At 39.1% G+C, this 23,943-nt stretch overlaps 1 protein-coding gene across 9 annotated transcripts in view; it reads right to left on the minus strand.

Moving 5' to 3' along the window:
- TRPS1 (transcriptional repressor GATA binding 1) overlaps nt 1–23,943 on the minus strand; it is a 213,236-nt gene that overhangs the window by 170,945 nt on the left and 18,348 nt on the right. For 4 of the 9 annotated variants that reach the window (XM_030266587.4, XM_072924949.1, XM_030266589.4 and 1 more), the window contains exon 2: nt 2,914–3,072. The exons of 2 other annotated variants lie outside the window; for them this stretch is intronic. In XM_030266587.4, the coding sequence (XP_030122447.4) occupies nt 2,914–2,950 (37 nt within the window). In that variant the 5' untranslated portion in view covers nt 2,951–3,072. Of the gene's footprint in view, nt 1–2,913; nt 3,073–3,701; nt 3,863–22,079; nt 23,943 lie in introns of those variants that run through there. 3 more of the 9 variants (XM_072924943.1, XM_072924945.1, XM_072924947.1) reach the window with 3 other exon arrangements.

A 23,943-nucleotide genomic window follows, 5' to 3' on the forward strand; every position in this document is an offset into this window, starting at 1 on the left:
TATATGAGATATATAACAGATTATAAACCTGACACTTTTAAAAGCATTCTGAACTATATGAATACCTTGAGTACATCAACTTTTCAGAAAATTTTTGTTGAACATGTTTTTAAGCTATGCAGAAAACTTAAAAAATTAGCACACTGAGAGTAAACTTAACTAAATAGAGAACTGTAAAAAACTTAAAAAAACACTTCCATGAGAATCAGTGAATTGCGGGTTTCATTATCTTTTGGGATGATAATGGTCTGGCAGGAAGATTTTTAAATTAATGCTTCTTTTAAAATAATTTTAGAAAACTAAGGGGGAAAAGAAATTTTTGAAGTCTAATGTTCATACACAGTACACCCACATATAACATAGGTTTGCAAAAACAGACCTAAAAGACATAATCTTAAGAACTTAAACAAATTATTAGGAAGAAAACAGATTTAGAAGAGTAAGTACTTGAGGTTTCAGAGAAAGTATTTTCCTAAGAAGGTATCAGTTTCCCTATAGCAGAAGTTCCCCCCTCACTGCCCATAAACTTCAAACAGGATTATACGGATATTCTACAGCCTGGCCCCACAGTCCATTATTCATGTAATTAGTTCTATTTGCCAAACAAAGAAAAACTAACTTTATTAGGAAACCCGTTGTCAATAAAACTCTACAGGCCTGGATCCAGACATTTGACATCACTGTGTGGCTGAGCCAGGATCTGCCATGAAAACACCTGGAATCCACATGGATCTCATCAGCCAAACCTTTCAGTCCTCCTTGCAGACATAGCCACTACTACTAAATCTGCAAGTATACTTCCAGGATACATTTAAGAAAACTGAGACAGGACAGCAATAAGGATCAGAGAGAAAGGGGGAGTCTGCCACCGATGAGTTAGCTGCTTTCTAAATGGGAGAGATTATGGAAGGACAAGCAAACACACTATGCAGGTACTAAGTCAAATTCCTCATCCACTTCACCTTCTCCAATCTATTTAAGAGAAAAATATATATATTAAACTCCCCTGCTTTCTCAGCTGTGTGGTTCTGGATTTGATATTCATCACCAGCTGGTTTGATCCATTTGTGTTCACATGCTAACTATGGGCAGAAGACAGATGTGCCCCAATTTTTCTATGCTCTTAATCTTTGCCAATGCTGTATACAAGGAAGGATGTTTCTCTTTGCCAAATTGTGTGTGGTCTGGTGGCAGCAGCCTGCAGTACCACACATGAGATGTGAGCTACAGACTCAAGTCTGAGCCCCCATTCCCAGGCCAGCCCTGGCCCAGCCCTACAGAGAGGCACTGGAGATAGACATTGCTCTGCCAAGAGAGGACCACCTGGTGGCTCTGGGAGCAGCACTGACGTGCCCCAAACAGTGCTGTATCCAGACCTTTGAAAGCTGTGGATGACCTTCTCAAAACAGTACTTTGAGAAGCAATGCTGGGGACAGAGGTTAAAAATAAAAGAACAGGCATCTGTACATCCTCTTATTTACATTTGCTCCACATGAAAGGGCACTATATGCTCTCTTGATAAAAACAGACAACTTCTTAGGGGAAATGTTCAACTGGTGTCTTGGGCTGGCTCTGTTGTCTTTGTGGTTGAGCTGATCCACAGGCAGCATGGGCTACAGCAAGGCGGCTTTCACACAGAATGCCAGCTCATGTTACAGAAATTTTGACACTCCGTGTGGTCTTAATAGGTTTCTTAAATGCCTACTGCGATTCCTTACTGTAGAAGACTCATATGCTTGGGAACCAAATGTCTTCCCTTTAATATCACCTACACCTACCAGGGGATGTATGAACTAAATTGGACTTTTTTTTCCTCCAATAACTTCTGAACCATGAAGTCACTCAGAACTCAGAGAAAATAAATATTTTCTGCTGTGGTAAGAGAACTATTACAATATAGATTCAGCCTGCTAAAACAACATGCACACATATATAATTCAAGGTATAAAGATAGTTATCAGCCTTTCAACAGTGCTAGTTCTCTGTAAGACTCCATGAATGCTCTCGGTTAACACACACTAAAAATATCTATGAGTATCTCTGGTAGGTGTTCAGCTAAGTATGTACTTTTCTCCTGGTTACAAGTCCCAAACCATTTTTAAAATAACTTCCGTTTAAATGCAATGTGTGGCAGATGACAGAGAAAGAAGTCCTGACTGCACAGTGAAGAAAAATCAGAAATCAAGAAAGTAAACATCATGACTGCTACCTCAGTCAAAATTAAACAAGACTAAATGCAATGTTCTAAAATGTTTTAGTTACTGATATTTTTGGCAGATAATAAAAGTTTAGAGATTTGCTATCTTCATGACAACTGACAGAAAAGAGTCAGAGAAAAGGACAGAAAAAAAGTCCCTTTAATGAAAAGAAAATAAAAATCTAGACTCTATACAGGCTAACAGGACAGTAGATCTAGCTACTTTAGTTCTAATTTTCCCAATACATTTGTGAGTCTGAGTTGTTAATGGAGGGGGAAAAATAAAACCGTATCTGCCTAATGGAGCTTCTTCATACAATATTCTACATTTGGAGAAGAAAGGAAAGAAGATAACATTGACTTCCTTAACCTGAATTTAAAAGTATTTTCCCTTCTTTTTTATTTTAGCTTTTGAAAAATCATCTGTCATTTATTTATATCCACATAAGGGGATGGTAAAAAAAGACACAGGGACTTTTTTGTTCTTGAAATTCCATCACTATCATTTTCAGAGATGTATTATGTAAATAAAACTACATTTGCAATATTCCTAAATTGAAGAAACCATCCTCTAGCAAGTCATAAGTTAGATACAGAAAGAATATAGCCACTCTGAAATTATTATCTCTAAGACAAATAACAGATTGCACAATGTTTTATTGTGTGCCAAGAACGTTTTTGTTTAACAATTTCACTTGAAAAAATAGATCACATACTTGTAAAATCATACCCAGCATTGACTTCATAAGGCATGTGGCTTTAGAGTGCTTTTTACAATTATTAATTCTATTAGTCAACTAGCAGGCGGGCTAATGCAATTGTCTTAGAAGATGCACGGAAGACACAGAAGACATTTTGAGAGCTGATCTGTATATCTGCAAAACAAAACAAAAAAAAAGGTTTTCCTTCCTAAATTATGCATTCAAAATATGGTGTTCACTTAAAAACATTATTATACCTATTGTACATTCCCATGCATCTATTACTGGACACTATACAAATAGAGTCTGCTGTTCTCTATTTCCCTCAAACATGAGAAATCCCATAGCTCTCTTCTCCTCAGACACACGTGCTCTTGCACACACACACACACACACTCACACAAAAAAGGCAAAAAATATCTCAGAGCTAATGTTTACCAAACACAACGTCTAAAACTACTTTAAAGTAACTGTTGAAAATGAGCTGTAGAAAGAAAGTGTCTTAAAAATTCACATGCATCATCATGGGACTGGCCTAATGGGATAGTTAATAGCACCTAAATAACTCCATCAGCAGTTGTGAGTTAACCTCTGCTGGCTGCTTGTGTTCCACCTCAAACAAAATTAGTGCTGTTACTTTCCTTGTTAGCAGGCAACTTCCCACATCTCTATGGTGTCATCGTAATAGTAAGCACATTTGTTGGGTGCTAGTAAAGAAGCCAAGTGAAGAACAGGCTTTGGGACCAAACTACCTTTTCAGCACTGAAAATAGTGATCTGCCCAAAATAAAAGAATTACTAAACCTGATGTGTATTAAAGGACTTCATCTGAGGGAATTTTGGATAAGGCCCAGATTGCAGCTATATGTGCTCTCCCACAAAAACAGCCAAGGCTACTCTATGTGGTTCATACATCTGCAAGGTACAGACTTTTCTGTTCAACAGCCACTCACATCAGTTTACCCCTGGAAAAAAAAAAAAAAACCACTTATGCTAAAATCAGTTTTTAATTCAGGATAATGAATTACCATACTGATTACTGTACTTCTTAAAAAAAAAAATGAAAAAAAAGAAAAAATAAATTCTGGTAATCAATAGTTTCATAAGAGTGGTGAAGATAATGGCTAATTACCTCCTGATCACCAACTCCCCAGTGGGTCACTGTTGTTGCTCATTACTTTTACTAAATGTGATGTCTTGTCATCAAAGCCTATTGCAACAGAATGGTTGTTGCCTGGTGCTTGTGCTGCAGGTTTAGGTCAGATCTTAGTCACATGCTCTTTTTAACAGAATAATCCATCTAGAAATATGTTCGAATTTTATGAGATGCCACTGACTAATCTTTGTACACGTAGATGCACAAGCAGATGAAGAGCAAACTGAGTCAAGGGTATATGAAGGATATATGAAGACTATGATATTATCAGTCAATACGCTGCAGCAACAAAAAGTTAAATGAAAATACACATTTATATTCAACAGGCTCAAGTAGGACACCTTTGTTAAGGGATAGTAAAATTAATACTTTTACACTCATATATATTACACACCCACACAAAGACATATAATGCACATACGGTGCTTGAACATCAATCATTTTCCCAGAATAATGCAGCAAAAAATCATTAACTCTCAGTGTCTCAGCTTAATATATGTGTAATACTTACCTATCTCACAGGAGTGTTGTGAGGCTTAATTAATTAGTGACTGTAAAGCACTTTGTGATCCTCTAATGAAAGGTGCTACATAGCACAAAGTATTATTAAAATCATTAGGACCACAAAAAAGCCCTGTGGAATTCCAGCCTACACTGTCTGTTGGGGTTGGGAGTGATCTTATTATTAAAAGGAGACCATCAGACTAATTTTCATAATTTTTTCAAGATTTTTTCCCCTTTTGCTGTTGTGATAGCACGCTATTAACTAGAAATTTAATCTTTATCATCTTAATAACATACACTCATGTAGTTTGCTACTGCAGGGCTAGAGAAGGGAGCAGTGCTTTTGGCATTCATCTGGCTTTCCCTTTTAAGAAAAAAAAATTTGAGAGATTGAGAGACATATTTTGACACCTTCCCACACTCCACTCCAGCAGGACAGCCGATCATGTGAGATTGCAGGATACTTGCTATAGGTGCATGGGAAAACAATGCTGTGGTTTTAATTTCTCTCCTTCTTAGATTTCTTTTTCTTTCACAAAAGAAAAAAAAAAAAAGAAGAAAAAGAGAAAAAAAAACAGAAGATGCAAAACAAAATCCAGTTTACAACACATAAATAGACTACAAAGACTGTCTGCTGTTCTTCATATAAAACCCCTAAGTGTTCAAAGTGCCGGCTTCTATCAAGCACATAAAGTCCTAATCAATCCGGAGCCTCCTCCCTACTCTCCATACAACAACGGAGCAGCTGTAAGGCACACGAGTGAGCTCCGAGGCCAGAAAGCTCCTGTTTTGAGACTGAATTTCTGGGAAAGCGTCTCGGCGGCGGCCCCATCCCCGGGGAGCCACCGGCACCCAGCCCTCCTGGGCAGCCTGTCCCGCCGGGCTGGCCCAGACCTGCGCCCAGCACAACCAGAAAGTTAACAAGCTCATTACTACAGCCCACAATTCAAAGACATGCCATGTTTTCTAATGTAAGTGGTTTAAAAAAAAACCCAAAAAAAAAAAACCAGAAAAAAAAAAAAAACCAAAAAAAACCCCCTGTAAATAACACTGGAAACTCCAGATGAAATTGCTGAAATTACTGAAAATTAGACTACATTGGATGCAAACTACCCCAGACTCAGACACAGTGGTAGAGGACTGGTCAGAGCTGCTGCTCTTCTACTTTCCCTTGTGGACACTTGCACAACAAAATGATAGAAAAGAGATGTACAGCTTCACACCTCCATCATCTCCAGCTGGGACACAGAGTACCAGGCAGGCAACATGATGCTTCTCTCCCACTTTTGCTCATGGCTGTCAGAGCAAGCCCGCAGCAAACAACCAACACGTTGCCCTACCTAACTTGGTTCTGCTGAGAAGGGAAGGAAAGAACAACCCCTTTTATGCAAGAACCCCAAGAGTCAAGCCCTAAACCATGGGAGGACAGAATAAGCTTAATGACAAGCAACTGTCTGTTCAACAAGATCACCTCCTTTCTGCTTTGGCACAAGTGTCTTCATACACCATACAAGACAGAATATGTCACAGCTCTAAGCAACTGACAAGTTAATTCCAGAGGAGTTTTTAATCTATACATGTTTTTCTGCAAGCCCTCAAACTGCATGTCCACTCTTTCCTGCCTGAAATTGCTAAGGTAGAACATAATTCCTTGTATCAGTAAAATTAGGCAGGATCAGACTTTGTAATTGGACAAAATGCATCTGTTTGACATTTTATACTCCACATGCTCCACTGAAATTATGATAGCTTCATCAATCTAAAAAGTGCAAGAAGAAAACCATGTATTAGTAGAAGAAGAAAACATCGTATTAGTAGAAGAGCATTATAGCAAAAAGTTGTTTTTTCGCCTCCTCCCCTACTCCTTTGCATTTTCTGGCACTTCAGTTTAGCCCCCAGTCACCAATTTGCCGAGGGCTGTTTGCAATTTTTTTCCCCACAAAGTGTACAACAAAGAGACAAGAGTGCTGTGGTCTGTTCAAGCTTGCTCCTTCCCATTTACATTCACTTTCCCAACATCGATCGTTCTCAAATCTCTAAAGGTGCACTTTTGGACATCTTAAATCCTATTCAGCTACAAAGTGCCATCACCTTCAAACAGCTCTCATCAGGTAAATCTCTTATTAATTTACATTGAATTAATTCACAATGATCTTTTCTATTACCTTATGCTTCAGAGCACAGCACACATCAGTAATCATCTACCCACTGGAATAAATCTAACCTTTTCTATGGGTATAAAGCAGACACTTGGTCATTTCAAAAGAGTTTAGGAGTGGCATTTCAAAATAGATTGTTTAAGCCCACTTCCAGGCACTTATTTCATTTTAAGCTCTTTCCTGGGGTAATAACACAGACACTTTCAGGAGAAACTGAAGTCAAAAGGTGATGTGTCTAAAGAGGTGACATGAAGGAGAATTGTATCCTATCTTGAAACCAAAATGAAGAATTCTAAAACTGCTTTTATTTACAAGTCCCTGGGCACAGCAGGTTGCTGCTCTGCATTTCTTACTAGCTTGCTGCAGAGAGCTTGTTCCTACCTGCCCTCCACTGCCATGCATCTAGCATAGGAGAGCCCAACAAGGCAAGATTCACTTTGCCCTCACTTCCAATCAAGCACCTAAAAGCACTCTGTACGCATGACAACTAATTAAAGCTCAACAAAGCTTGTGAAACGGGAAAACTAACATCACTGCCATTTTACAGATACATAAAATTATCTACAAAGAAATTAATAATTAAAAGTGTTCAAGGTGACGTGCAGGCAGAGCTCTTGGCTAGTGACTGAACCTGGGTTCTCTAGATGTCCAGGTCCCTATCCCTCTCCTGTATGTATTTCAGTAAAGAAAGCATCATCCTAGCACTTGGCAAAAGGCCAAGATCCTGTAATTTAATAAGGTACAGAAGGAGCATCTCATGCAAAAATCTAAGTGCTCCAATTTATCAAGACAGTTATGGGATAAACTGACATTTTATTTGTATGTAAATTACTCTCCAAAACAGCATTAAAAGGCCACACTTTCACAGAATATTATGCCTTTGCTTCTCTGTTCTGCATGTATCTAAACTCAGCTTTGTATATCAAAAGTAGTTTAATTTTTATGTATTGATGCTGCTTTGCATGCTCCCTAATCTACTGTTACTGCACCACGGAGAGAATCCAGACTGATTTGCTTACTGCAACAACATAACTGACTTCTGCCACAACTTAGACCTCCTACGAGAGTCCTGCCTGCCATCCTCTCCAAATCTTCTGATTATTCTATTAATTATCTGCCATTACATTTTATAGGACGCAGAAATTTCCCTATTAGATGAAACCAGAGGTCCATTTAGTCTTGTGTTATCTTTTGGAGATACCAGATCCTTCAAAGAAAACTCAACTGCCTTTGGATAGAATCACCTACTTCTGTGAAAAATAAATTGCTCCTAATCCTCATTGCTTAAGACAGCAGCTTACTTTCTGAAGAGTAAGAGGGTTTGTAGGCCTTAATTATCTCTCAAAATTTTACAATTTGTTTTTAAAGAAGTCTTATATATTCCCATGTCAAATAAAAATGACCAGTAACCAGTATCTATGTCAACACTACAATGATCCTGGTATCAGTGACATCGAATAGCTCTCACTCTACAAAGGAAATATTTTAAGTGCTTAGAGTTTTCTTTTTTGCCAATGGAGTAGAGTTTTCCCTCAATCTTGTACTAGCAAGAACCAAAGACCCCCTGGGCTATGGGCACATCTATCACATCCCCACTGTTCATCTTGTCTTTAGGGCAAACAACCACTGTCTTGCCAAACTCTTCTAGTAGGTGTGGCAATCTCATATGTTTCAATTTCTTTTCAACCTGAGTAAACTCATTTCTCTGTAATCCAAATGTCCTTTGAAGACAATGGGAGTTTAGGGTTTGCAAATGACTCAGAACTGAATCTGAGTTGAGTGTACTGGCAGAGGCAAGCACAGTGCTACCTTCAGATGAAGAGTGAGGAAAGAAGGTGACCTCCTGGCTCCTAGGCAAGAGCAATCAGGTATGGGTACAAGAAATGACTCATTTGTTCTTTTGCATTAAGAATACAATGGACTGATCCTATTTCCCTTGAAGGTAATGGCAAAGGCTCCATTGACTGAGAAGCAAGTCTGAGATGTGCTGTCCCTTTCTGCCAGGCGAGGTCTGTGATATAAAAGAAAGGCACCAGAGATCCCTTGCCCAAAACCTCAGTCAAATGGAACCATAAATTACTTGGGAGAAGAGAAAAAGATGCAAGGGAGATAGAGGATGGTTTTGGCTAGCATTCCAGAAAAGTTCAAATAATTTTGTTTCCAACTAGAGGCAAAATCCTCCCATTTGAAACAGGATTGAAATTTCAGAAACTGGGAAGGAGGCAGAAGTCTACAGCCTAGACCTAAAACAGTAATATTAAATCATCACCGGTGAGGGCATTATTGTAGTACTTTTCCAGTCAGACTAGAATCGAGATGAACATGAGTTTGCAAAAATGTCCTTAATTTTTTTTTTTCTTTAAAAAAATAAAATTGGCAAGAGTTTCCAGACACAAGTTACATAGGTAAGAGAGGGCAACCAAGGGCAACCAGAGTTGAGCCCACATACATCAAAGCAGACTCAGGCTTTGGGTACCTATCCAAACTGAGCCTTCAAAGGTTCTGATGTTGCCCTATTGTTTAGCTTGAATCTTGTCTAAGCTTGTTCAGGAGAACCCACATTCAGAAGTATGGAAGAAGGGAAAAAGAACACACATTTTCCAAACTGTGATTGCAAAACAAAATAAAAAAATGTAAATCTACCTGCTGCAGGGTAATACTGGTAAGCGTGGCTAGCTATTGTTGCTCTATGCTTTTCAATTTCCATATATTAGCATTCATTGCCGACATTATTAAATCCAAAGTTATTTGGATGCTTTGATCAGCAAATTGAACCTTGAGTCTATATATGATGTACCTATATTCACATAAAGTTTACAAAACTATTATATTTCCGTATTTGAACTTTTTTTCCCCCACATGTTGTGAGTTTCCATATATCCCACAGCCATACATTCCAAACACAGACTATTTTATTTAGTAATTTATTCAAGAATTTAGATAAAAAGAAAAGCAATGGAAATCGTTTGGCAATCTCTATATAAACAATTCCTATACATTTGGGTTGAATCAGCCAGCAATCACACATCTTGACATGCCTTTGACAGATAAAACTTTCACCACCAATATGCCTTCTTGACTTAGAGATCAGGATACAGAGGATCCATATTACAAAATCTCTTTTATTGTTTATGGCTATCACAAAAATTAAAATTACATTAAACATAAGCAAGTCAGAATTTTGGCACTGTTTTTCCACTCAGCACAAATAACCCCACTCTCCATTGTGAATGGGGGAGAAACAACAGCAGTGGCAACCACAACAAAAGACTAGATTGTGTGTTCCCTACACAAAACAGAAAGCTGTGCCTATTCAAGAAAACTTGGCCATTTGTCAGAAATTACAGAACTGATGTTGGAGCCCAATATTAGCTCCAGCCAAAGCAGTGGTGAATTACCTTGCCTTTCGAATCACCCCTATTAGCAAGGAAAGACTCTCTTGCAGCATATATCATATGGTCCTCATGCAGACTGAGAAACAGAGCCACTTTCTTTTAAAAATCCAAAGTAAAATAGATTAAAAAAAAAGACCAAAGTGAATGCAAATGGACTCACTCTGAGTGGTTTGTCTATTATTTGCCCTTTTTATCTCTTATTTTTCTTTTGAAGCTGAGAAATGAAGTGAAATGCTGATGAGAAACCTAGTTTTCCAGCGCTTCCACCTCAATAATTTGTTATGAAACGGCTTTAAAACAGTAGCATTTTTTGGAAAGCCATAAGAATTGAGTACATGCATTCACTGAGGAGTATGATTTCTGTTTTACCCATTTCAGTTCTGAAAAGGGGGAAGGAGGGCGCAGAATAAGAAGACTCCTTGATACTCTGCTGATGTGGCTTTGCAGCAGCTTCATGAGTGCTGGCAACCCTTTAAAACTGGCAATGGATGCCAGCGCCAGCCTGCTGACTGCTGGATGAATATATATAGTGCAAATAATGCTGTTCTTGAATCAGTTTTTCCCAAACTCCCACATAAACTTTCCATGGGAAAATCTCATAATGCCTGCATAAGTGATTTTATGAATCTAGCTTTCAGCTTTTGATAGAAGATTTCTTACGCTACTGGCTTTGATTCTTTATTGCACTAAGGGGTGGTGCCAAAAGCCCTCACATTAGCCTGGACCATGCAGACATTAGAAATTTAATTTAAACATCAGTAATCTGCCAGGATCATAAAACACATACAAAAAAAGCATTTAATTTTTTTTCCCTGGTAGGTAAATATGTAATTTCAGAAACACCAGTACAGCATAGGTGGCAGAATCTTCACGCAGGAACATATAGACAGAAACTAAAACTACCAATGAGAGTAGAAATCTTCAGTCTGCAGAGACAAACAGAAGTGAACAGTTTTTTTATTCCTATTGAAGATATATTTTGAAATAAGTTGGGCACTATATTTCTTTTCCAGAAATAATGCACCTGAATGTTCCTTAAAAATATATATATCACTACCTCTCTAAAGGTTACAGAGAGGTACAACCATAGATTACACTAATATTTCCATTCTCAAAAATCCCATATACGCAAGCAAGTCTTACCACATTGCTCCTGTCTTCCTCCTCAGAGCTGCCTTCATGCCACCTCACTTTCCAATTCAGTACCTCACTAGTTTTAAGAAATATCCAATGATGTTGAGCTGATTTGTTGCACTGGGATGTGTCCCACAAAAAGCGAAAGCTTTTGCTGTGTTTTCACTTATAAAGAAAGTAACTATTAAAGCAAGTTCTGGGTTCACTGGCACTTTGGAGTCTAAAAAAAGTCCCAAAACTACTTGCAGAGGCTACAACAGTACCTTCTTTGAAGTAATGTTGCAACTTGTGCAGAGGAATTTGGGATGTACCTGAGATCTGAAGGTGTGGGCTACAAATTAACACAGCCAATTAGGTGGAGAAGCTGAAAGTCCAACACGGACGGGGTGAGATAACCACAACTCATAAATAAAAGGACTGCCAAATATGAGCCAGTTGGCTGAGTACAGATCATGTCGTTCTGCTCATCTAAATGCTGCCCATCAGTAATCTGTTGCTGTTTGCTCTCCCCATGACAATCAATCCAAGTTAGGGCTGCTTCTAATTTTCCAGTCTACAAATAGTTGCAGAACACCCACAACTGCTTTTTCAAACAACTCAAGAGACAAATGTTTCATCCACATATCCGCATGCAAATTCTTCCCAAAATGGGACTAGTTAAGAGTAAATAATTACTCCTGTAACAGTTTCATCTGATAAACAAGAAGACATAAGGCTGCAAAAGTGATCTTTTCACCATTAACAGTCAAGAGAGAATCCAACTTCTATAATTACTTGATTAACTGATACAGGACCCCAAAACTGTGACAATTCAGTAGAGAATGTTTCACAATAGATGTAGTAATTTTTTAGGGATTAGTATTAACTATAAATTTCTTACCCCCTGAAATCTGGTACAACCGGATTTATACAGCAAAGATGCCTTCCTTTGAAGAAGGCAGAGATGAAATCACAGCCAATTAAATTTAAGCATCTCTTAAATAATTCTTTTGTTAAGCAGTATGTATTGAAAGAATAAGAATACATGAGAGAAATTAGAAATTATCTTCATAATTTGGCCGTGGCTTCTCTTCTTGTGAGTAATGAGAACAGCCCAAGATCACAGATAAAAACCTTCATGTCAGAAGACATTCGTACAAGCATCTATGTACGTAGATAACAAGATGAGCATATATATGCATATATGACCTAAAGAACAGAGACTGCAGTAAACCAGTGCATTTCTGAAGTATGTGAAGTACTTGGGTCTTCTCCAACATCAAAATCTACTGATTAAACCAAACATAGAGTCTCTCTTTAAAAAAAAAAAAAAAAAACAACTCATTGTCATTGAATCCCATATCATCTTGATAGGCCTTGGCCTATTAATAGAAAAATAATTCTCTTTATGACTCCCAGATCTAAAGAATCAATTTGATTTCCCATTCTATTACACCCTAAGTTGTTGAAGCTCTGGATCTCCTTTGAGTATGAAACAAAAATACTCAACAGCTCCGCTCATAACCCTCACGCTTCATCCGCCCACAGCGGAATCCGCAGTAGTTCCCATTTTGCCTGCTCACAAGATGGCACGCTTGTCTCACGCCAGCTGCACAAATAAGTCTGTAGTACACTCATAGCATCAAGGATAATTAAAGGTTAGGCACGGAGGTGGCAGCAACACGCTCCCACAGTACCAGCGGCACCGGCGGGGCTGCAGGTCGGTCTGCCTGTGCTGGGGTGCCTGAAACACCATGTGGGCACCGACCTGCTGCTTCTTGCTTCCCAAACTCTGATGTGGGAAACAGTGGCGGCTTGGAAGATGCAAACCCCAGAGGAAAAAGACATGGCTCCTTAAGCTCAAACTGTACTTTATCTATGAAGAACTTTACTGGCCTCTGAACTAAAGGGAAGTCAAGTAATTCACAAGTACATTGTAATCTGGGCAACAAAACACACACTTGATTAGACTAAAATTACTGAAAATTACCATCTCCCTCACGTCTTTCTAACAGCTTGACATATCAATGCCTAATGTCTCATTATGTTTCAATTTGAATCATGACTGTAAATCACTGGAAATACACAAAGAAAATGAGACATAAGGTTTGGGTGAAAGAAATGAGGATGCATAAGGGACTGGACATTAGAAACTTTATGAAAATATTAAAATCAGCAATGGAAACATTCTATAAACTGAGAAATGGCAAGTCCACTGGAGGTAGTGGAATAAAGACTCCATGCTACACTCATCGCAGGTAGAGTTAAAATTTGTTCAGATTTAAAGAAAAGTCCTTTTTTTCTTTTTTCCGTTCTTTGAAGACCTATGTGGGTAATAGGAACAATAGGAACAATAGGAACATAGGAATATCATTGTAACTGTTCATTTCATTCACATTCACTATAAGAGAGCTATCAAAACAGAAAAGATGCCAGCTTTTATTTCAACTGCAGAAAGAGTGCATAAAGTCAGGGAAGTACAGGTAAGTACACAAATTTAATTGTACACACAGGCCGTTCAAGTTAACCTGTGTCCTTTATAAAGGTAACCAGCTGCTAATAATTTTCTGCAGATCCCTGCATTTTGCTCTGAATTCACATCACAATAAAATTTGATCTTTGAACTCAGCAAATATGAAATACATCTTAGGCTGTACTGGAACTGGCGTGTGACCACTGTAACTGGGGTTCAGGAAGTGAGGAAGTGTCAATGGTTTAGACATCAAGATGAGCAAAAGGAAGGCCATGTGCAAGCTCACACTGCCATAACAATGCTGTGCAAGCTGGAAACAGTGAAGCCACATGAAAGCATCAGGCACTTCTCCCTGCCAGTTAAACTGCTTCCTGTAATTATAAATATACAAAGGTTAAAGTAAGAAAATTATTGCAATACACTGATAGAAAATGAATTCTCAAATACTCAAAAGATTAATCAACAACAATCTATCAGCATAAGATACTGTGGCAACAGTCAGCATTTCTGAAGCAGACAGCCTTGCACTTTATTTGCTTTGCTACATGAGAGAAATCCAACATCAGATCATGGGTGCATCCCAACTGTGGGATACTCTTCTGCAGCTCCCAGCTCCAAATGCTCACCCTGGCAACATCCCGACTGAGCCTCAGAAAATCTGGTTTGGCACCATTCTCCAAAGCATTTTGGACTCCACCAGTAGAAACTCAAGCGAACAGACAAAACGCAACGTGCGCCATCCAGCAGATTACAATTGCAGAGTCTGGTCTGCAGGAGAGAATCAACAACTGCTTAGCACTGGCTTATGCTTCCTACAAGCATTCCACCTTTCAGCAATACTGAAGGGACACTTTCTGTTCTAGTTTATAACGCTATATTTTCATTATTATTTCTTCTTTTTTTCTCCTTAAATAGAATAGTAGATGATTAAAATAATGGTTAGGCAAGTAAACATGGTCTCATAATTTCCTTTTTGTCCATAGAAAATCAGCATTATACACTAATCACTCCCACTCCTAAACAGCCGTATCACAGCTATGTTTACACTGTTTTTGTAACACTCATCAAGAAGTAAGCCTGCCCTTGAGGCCAAATGACAAAGCAGAGACTGAAATGCTTCTACACTATTCTCAAGTCACTTCTTTCCATTTGAACTAGTCCATCAGGGTCTAAAAGTCTTATTTCAAACAGCTGCATCACAGATGACCTAACAGGACAAATACACAAGTGTTTATACAGAAAATACTAAGGAAACAGAATAATAGCCAAAGTTTTATGATATCTTCAATCTAGAGAAGTAGAGAGATATGCAGAAAACTACTGAAAATTGTATTGAAAGTGGGAATGAAAACTAGTAGGGAAGAGTGCAAGCTCTGTGAAATAACAATCCCTCACAATTAATTAACAGTGATTGAAGGAAGAAAAAAATAAAGAATACACATAGTAGTAGACAACAAATATAAACCAGTCCAAATCATACTTTAGAAGGCCTTAAATCACAGGCAAAAATTTGAGCATAAACAGGTATGTAATGATGTCACAGATGATACTGCATTAGGAAAATTATTTTAAAATGTTCAAGAAAGATTAATTTTAATGAAAAATAATTAAGATATGGAAGATGTGGCTCTTCTCTTTATGAACATGTGAAGTGTAGCTCATTTAGACTACAAGTACAATTGCTAGCAGCAGGTAAACATTAGGGAGGGAAAAGCTTAGGATCCAGTTGGCATAAGAACAAATAGACTAGCCATGATTAACTTTGGGCTGAAAATGAGAGGAAGGGTTTTAACTGACAAAGCAGTGAGGCTATGAAACATCCTTCCACCAGACGCTGTCAAGGCAAAAAAACTCTACCTAATTTTAGGATAAAGGTGGGTCACTTCATAAAAAGGATTACATACTGTGGTTGATGTTCAAAGAGCTACCCATTGCTCACAATTCCCACAGAACTTCAGGACAACATACATAAATCCATTTTTTAGGGTATGCACAGCCTTAACGCTATTCCTTGAGAATGTACATGCCAAGGGCACTGTTTCCTCAAAAGCAGTTGGGGCGAAAGTTACTCTTTCTCTCTATCATTTTTGTTAATGTATTTTTATTTTCATAGTGACCTTCTGCATTCCCTTTAAGGCCAATAGCTTTAAAAACACACTTCTGCATTCAAACTAAATACAAGATATGTATTACTTACTTGGGCAGCAGGAATTAACTGTAACATTATAAATCTTTTGTGAAAAAAAACATCCTTTCTATCTACTGTCTTACCAGTCACTTGTATGTCTGACTGTGCCATATTTCAAGCAGACATTGTACATTCTTTTTGTATTTTGAAGGCAGTTCAGTAATTAAAAATGCAATGAGAAGGCAATTGTGCATAGGCTTCACAAAAGACACACCCAGAGTTGCCAACGCTGCTTTGCCATAAGAATCTAACAGAGCTACATTTAAAACTGGGGGGAAAATAGGGGTAAAAATATTTTCAGTAAATTAAGCACGAAGTCTGAGTAGGACAGCAGTCTACAGATAGAATCTGTAGAGATCTGATAGGGACCCATAGATCAAGTTCAGGCATTTTGAGACTACACCTTGCTGCTGGTCATCAAAAAAAAACCTTTTTTTTTTTTAATAACACAAAAAATTAAAAGTCTGCATGTTACAGTTCTCAACGGAACTTAATCTCTTTGGATTAAACTAAACAGGTAATGGGTGATACCTGCTGCTCTCTCTACTGAAGAAAATAAACTTTTGCCTAAATTCAATGATTAAAGAATCCTACCTGTCTCCCTGCTCCTTCTTGAAACTACCACATCTCTCTAGACTGTTGCAACACCCCTGTTCTCACATAATCCACAATGCCAAAACCAAAATGGCTAAACAGAGAAGTCTGATGTGGTCAAACTGACCAATGCAACTCTTAGAATTCCTAAAAAGTTTTGTATGGGGTTCATTTGGGCATGACCAACCTTCACATATTGTTTTGGTTTAGCTGTGTAAATACTAGGCCATTTTTTCCAAGTTTCTTCTTCTTCCACACTAGCACAAAACATTACTATTGCTTTTTTTCTTTCTGATGCACTGAAATGCATTTAAACATGTACTTGTTTGTTTATTTATTTATTTATTTATTTATTTATTGTATATACTGTCTGCTAGAACCAGGGCTCTTGGATAATCATTGATTTGGCAGTCCCTTCCAGCATTTTGTTTCTGCCTGACATAATACATGATGGTCTTTTTGTCCTTTAAATATAGTGACAATTTTGCTTCTGTTTGTGACAAAATGCAAAGACTTAAGATTTCCACCACTAAGCAGCACACAGAGAAGAGGAGAGGGTAACCCTGACAAGGTTCAAAGGAAAACTTGGTTACATTTCTTATCAGGAGCAGAACTGGCACTGAGTCAAGGGCAGGGTGCCATGGGCACAGGATCCAGAATCCAAATGTGCAGTTTTATGATGGGCTTAAGCCCTACTGGACCTGAAGGGATGCTGCCCATCCCTTCACCACTGTCTGTGGGCCCTGCACCCAAACTGGCCGAAAATGCCCTGCTCACACCCCAGGGCTGGCAGGGGACCCGTCAGACTGTTCCTTTCAGAGCTCACTTCTCCTCTGGACAGCCCAGCTCCCATCTCCTTCTCTGCCTTTGCAAACTCATGCAGCACTGGAACCAGCACTAGGAATAAGCCAGGAAAGGGTCACATACACCTGAAAAACCTCCAAGACAAAGCAGGATCTACTCATCACCCAAAAGGACGACAGGGCAGGTGACTATACTGAAGGTCTTGGGGCAGGTACCATACTCCTGGCCTGGCTGATGGCTTCTGCACACTTGCAGCCCACCTTGCCAGCACATAGGGAACACAAAGCCTTCCCTGATAGAGCAGGGAAAAAAAAAAAAAAAAAAAAAGCCAGGCCTTGAAGGAACTATTACAATTTCTTTTTCAAAGAAGAGAGGGAGGAAAAGAAGATTTCAGGAAAAAATAATCTTTATGTGGCAGGAAATATAAGTGCTATCTTCAGAAAACTAAAATCATTATTGCAAGAAGACTGATTCATTAAGATACATGCAGAGGAGGATTATAATGCCCTCCTTGTCATTAAAATGCTTTGAAACTATAGTTCTGTCAGCTATGCTAATGATACTCAGTTTTTATATTACACAGCAGAAGCTATGCTCTAGCTAGAATTTGGTGCACTGTGTTACACAGGAGTTCACATTGGAAAAGCAGTTATTAGCTCACATTGACTATAAACATGTTAAAATGCACAATAAACCAACCACACCATACAGAAATCAGATGGAAGGGTGATGAACTGATCCAGTCAAAGAGGTAAATTCCCCTTCTACCCAGGAACCTCCTTTGCTAAGTGAGAATCCTATCTTTGGCATATTTTTCTACCAAATAAAAAGACTGCTTGAATGCTGGAAGGCCAATCAATTTTTTGTTTCCTTATGTCCACATACGAATGCTGAAGAAGAGCACTATTTGAAATAAACTACCCATTTATATTTACCTTTTTACCTCATAGAAAAGAGATTTATTTCAGTGAAATTAAGGTCTGGCATATTTTGATGTCTTTGTGTAAGCCCTTATTTAATATAGCAAAATTCAGGCTCCAAAACCCAGTGGAATTGGCACAATCAAATTTCTATGTGATTTATCAGCTTCACTGTCACAGCAACTAACTTGGTGCATTTCTCTGCTTGGTTCTCGCTGTAAGCTGTCAGGAGAAGTCACTCCATCAAACAAAAATGTAACACTATTTTTATTGCTTATCTCTTTTGCCTTGGGTTACATCAGTAAGTCATCTCCCTTTGTCAACTTGACAAGAGTCTTTTTGGTGTTGACCTTAAAAGGACACAGCTGGGACAACTTTGGTTTTGGGTTGGGTTTTTGGCTTTTCTGTTGGGTTGGTTTTGTTTTGTTTTTTTTCTGATAATAGTTCTCAGCTAAATACTTATTATTGATAGTCCAGGATCTTCATCTTGCACTGTTTTATACCACATGAGCAGACTGAGCACAAAGCATTGTACACTAAGCCCCACAGTGTCGTCCAGCCTTTATCTCAAGAGGCACTGGAGAAGTTGGAGGAAGATACTACTCCAGCAAAGCCATGATTAACTACAAGAGGTCTTCCAGATTTGATCTTATTTTCTTAATGCTCTGTAATTAATTAATATAAACGTACATCCTTATTTCCACAGCCTTTGCTCAAGATATTAAGAACTCCAATCCCTGGACTCAATCCCCCCTGGCATTTTCTCTTGTATTACATAAGTAACTGTGTTTGACTCTCTCCAAGTCCCAGCATTTGAAAATCAGGATGAAAAATCGGCTCAGGATTTTAGACTAAGGTTGGAAGAATATACTATGAACTACTGTGAACTTCTCTTAACACAATACCCCAGAGCTAGGGGATATTTGGAAAATAAAAAAATATTTAGGTAATCTGAAAACAGCACTTCTGTTTCTGCCATGCACCATCCAATAAATGCAGCACATTACTGATTTAAAGAAATAATATGACTTTGTGCCAAATACCTCAGAAAGTAAATAGAAACAAGTACACAACATATTTTAAATTCATTGCACTATTTGCATGGACGGTTACTTACATTAATATAGATTTTAATCACAGCAACTTACACATCGATAGTTTAATTGTGATTTAAACTGGCAGGCCAAAAACATCTCCATACACGTACAACGAGGTTAAAAGAAATTACATATGTTTTCACAATATTTCGGAAAAGTGAGAACTCAGGAAATAATTATTAAAAAGTAGTAGTTTTATCAAAAGGAGTCTTTCTCTGGATAGTGACTTGCGTGCGTTGCAGCTATCTGCTCTTAACCAAACAGTTACACAGCTCAACATCATCTTTTCTGTTTACATATGGTTTTATGTTGATACATACTACAGATTTCATTCCATGTTTTTACTATTTTCATTCCATAGTATTTACTAGGTAAGAAAGTTTCTTTATGGTAAGTTGGAATTATATTAGGAATCGCTAAAAATCTCTTTAAAGTATTGCTCAGCAATTCAATGATGCCTGAGGTATGAAGAAAGGGGGGAAAACAGATATTTGCAAAACCTGTTTTGCATTAAAAACTAATTTAAATGAAGAATTACATGTGAGTTGATCACTGTGCATTGTTCATCCAATTGTTTTAGTTTATCACCTCTAGAGGTAACAAAGCTCATTATCGCACACTTTATTTTCATCCATGCAATGGAAAAGGAAAATAAGTTTTCTGTTCCTCTTTTTTTATTGTTTCTGATAATCTTAGTTTTGAAAGTGAGAGTCACTGAGCAGAATGTAAAATGGAGAAAATAATGTCACTGCACAAGCACAGGAAACCTCTGGCAGAAGCCAATTCCATCACTTCCACAAACTGGTCCCAGGTGTTTAGATAGCCATTTCCACCAGGACTGTGGTGTGACATTACTTAAACCTTTGGCAGCAAATAGGTAAATAAACACAATCAAACATAAATGTACATAAAGCTGTGTAGACTTATACCTTAAGACTGATCAAAATCCAAAAGTCCTATTTTAAAAGGTATATATTTAAGTCTATTTTTTAAAATACATGTTTCTCTATTTTAAAGAAAACCCTTTTTTGTCCTTAAGCATTAATTATTGCATACCTTGGTTATTCATATTAGATTAGTTAGGAGTCCAGTGACTGGTTTAATATATACTGCAGTAGTTTAATATAACATCTTTCAGGATAGAAATATGCTTTAATATACTATAAATTAAAAATCAAACCACATACATGATGCTACCAGTTTTGCTATGCTCCTGCAAGTATCTGCAACATCAGACTATTATGCACAAGATGATCACAGAAGAGAAAAACCTAACTGGCAGAATTCTCAATGGGCTTAAACCAGAACAAAAAAGTGTACTTAATTTAGGAGCTGAAAGTCTGTCTGTAGTTTGGCACATACAGCCCATCAGACCATGTAATTTTATAAAAATCAAATAACTTTGCAAATCACTTCAAATATTTCCTTTCTCGCTGGTTTTAATCATATTTGAAAGTAGAGGAAAAAAAATTACAGAATGAAATGAAAGCAAAATGTAATGATCTAAGACTCTTAATTCTCCTGAATGAACATTCCTAAATTTTTGGGTCGCGGACCACTGTCAAACTTCAAACATAATAGGGAACTACTATGCAGCCTTCACACCAAACTTTTAATTAAAATTCCTAAATGGATGATATGATACTGCAGATCAGTATCATACCGTGATTATATATGTCTGCAGACCACAATCTGGAAACAAATATATTAAAGGATTAATTTTCCAAAAGGGAATGCTAGTCCCTGGGCTTCTTGGCATACTAATGTTATATATTGAGATATTAAACAGTATTTGAGCATGCAAAGTTCTTAAGACTTCCATTCTATGGGGTTTTAATAGTACAAGTGTGATATACCAGTTTAAGACAGGATTTTTAATGAAATATCACAATTCCAAGATTATTAAATTTAAAAAAATTATTTCTCCTGGTATCTCCCTTTCAGTCTAGACTGTTGGGCTTCAAGGGTTTTTTTGCATGCAAAATGTCTGGACTTACATTCTCCTTACAATAAAATACCCATAAAATGTGAACAACGAAGTGATTTCCAAAGACGTCCCTGAAAAGGACAGCCTATAAACAGCAAAAGTTGTACTTGCTTTAGGGTTATCACTACAGAATATGGAATAGAATTTTGGAGTTTAAGTATATACACATATACATATATTACTTTTAACATTCTGTACAGTATAAAAAATGTTTAGTGTATATATGCGTATATAAATGCGTCTAGAAGGAAGGAGAAAACCAGAGACTGTATCAATTCTAATGGGTTTATCTGAGTTTACTGGGGAAGGGGCGTGGGGAAGAGAGGGGGGAAGAGAGAGAGAGAGAGAGAGAGAGAAAGGAAGAGAGGATTGTCCTGAAGCTGGAGCGTGACAGCCATGACTGCTGTTTTCTGCCCAGCACTCAGTGACAGCGCGGGGAGAAGAGTGGTTAATCACCGCATTCTGGGAACCGGGCAGAGAGAGAGGGAGCGACTGCTTTCCGCAACACTTCCTGCGATAAGGGAGCCGGCGCTGGCACACGGACGCGGACACACACGCGAGAGGCGGCAGCGCGGCGCAGCGCTTCATGCGACTGCAAACGTGACCCGCAGCCCCGCACCCCCGGCACACGGACACAGGCACACAGCGCCTGCAGCTCCGGCTCTGCTGCGGCTGCCGGAGCCGGGCGGGACGGCAAGCCCCGCTCCGTGCCCTCCTGCGCGGCGGCAGAGCCCCGCAGCCCGCCCCGCGCCCGCCGCCGAGCGCCCGGTGATGCTCGCTCACGACACGCACCCGGACAGCTTCAGCGCCGAACAAAGGCTGCCGGACTGACGCCACAGCACAGTTGGGCTTCCATTTATTTTATTTCTATTTTTAAGGGCGATTCCAAGAAAACTTTCGTCGCTCCAAGGCGGTACCCGCCGATCATTCCCTCAGCAGTGTTATTAAGCCTTGAAAAGACTTGCAAAGAAAGTAAACAAGGCAGGGGAGGCAGGACAGGCATTAAGGCCAACACGTCCCGTATCGTCCAATAACTTCCCCTTACATGCCCAGTACAATGCGGGTTTGCTGATCACAGCTTTTCCACTGTACCAGAGCCAAGTGAAGGCAATTACTTACACTAATGTAGACTTTTATAAGAGATAACAGTTATCTCTACTGAAAGGCACAAGCTGGGGGGGTTTTCTTTGTTTTCTTTTTTTTTTTTATTTATTTTTTTTTTAGTTGTCTTTCATTACCAAACTGGTTCAAAAAAACACACCGAAGGGTTTCTGTGCGGGGCACTGGCTCCCCCAGCACTCCGTGGAGCCCCAGGCAGAGCAGAGCAGCAGCTCCGTGCTCCGCCGAGGAGCGCTTCATCCAGGCCTGGATGGAAAAGCCCTGGCAGAAACCAGCCCACCGAGCGGCCAGCGCCCTTCGGAGGGTCCCGTAACCCCAGGCCTGCAGTTCGGGGCAGCCAGCGCCGGGCTGGGCACGGCGGGGCCGGGCCGGCTGCGCTGGGCCCCCGCCCGCCGCGGGGACGCGCCTCCCGGGCAGGGGCACGGCCCGTCCCGCGGCGCTCCAGCTGATCCCGGCCCACGGGCGTCCAGGTAAAATAAGCTGCGTTGGGCCCTGCTGTCCGTACCAGCCACGTTCCCCTGGTCAAGATAAAGGCAGAAGCGATCTCCGCATTTTTCTTGCTAATGAGATGCAGCCCGCAGGCTCTCAGCAAATTGCCAATGCATTGGGGATGCCACTGCTCTTTAGCTTTGTTTCCACATGCGCTGAAAGTTGATGAGTGCTGCTTGTGTTTTTCTTCCCACCACCAAAGGACATAGCACAGATATACGAAGTAGGAAAACCGATGTTCCAGTAGCACTTAATGACCAGATTGCCGCTGCCAGCATCTTTAGTTGTATCACTACTTCTACCCGTGCCATTTCACTGGTATTTCTTCTGAAATTCATGCTGGATAATTGTAACTCAGAGCCAGAGTATCTCTGAGCAAAAGGAGAATATACTGCATTTATGGAGTTACCATCTCTGCGTTCACATTTTAAGCAGAACTATCTGATCCTTACAACATTTGAGGGAAACGATTTCAGCACAGAACACCTATTTGTGTTTATAAACCAGGGGCATTTTACATGTTGCAAAAGTACTAGATGATGGCAAATAAAAGAAGGTTCCATTGCCTTAGTATGAACTCACCACAGGTGTGCTTAAAACAGATATTAAAGACATGATTCACTGTAATAAAGACACCCCAAACAACTATTTAAAGTGATTCAAAATACAGCATTTGGGGGTGGGGAGGTGATGATACAGTGCACCTACTTCTGCCCCCCCCCGCCCCCCCAAGAAAATACAAGCTCCAATAATAATAACAATGACAAATAAATAATAATGATAATGGCACATATTTATACTTTATGCAGAAGTACAGCAGGGTTCTTAAGATTAGTCTCGCTTTCAGTTTCACTCAGCACTGAACTAGTCAGCTTTGCGTTAAAGAGGTGTGGAGTGTTACTTAGGAGTTACAGAAAGTACATCGGCATGTTAAAGAAAAACAGAAAAAACAGTGTCATGACCCATACAGGGAAACGATGGCTAAAACAGAAGATAGGATTCTCACACACCACTCAACACATCTTTTCCTCCCCAAATGCACAACAGA

Source organism: Taeniopygia guttata, chromosome 2 (assembly GCF_048771995.1).
Source record: "Taeniopygia guttata chromosome 2, bTaeGut7.mat, whole genome shotgun sequence".
In the NCBI taxonomy this organism is placed as follows: domain Eukaryota; kingdom Metazoa; phylum Chordata; class Aves; order Passeriformes; family Estrildidae; genus Taeniopygia; species Taeniopygia guttata.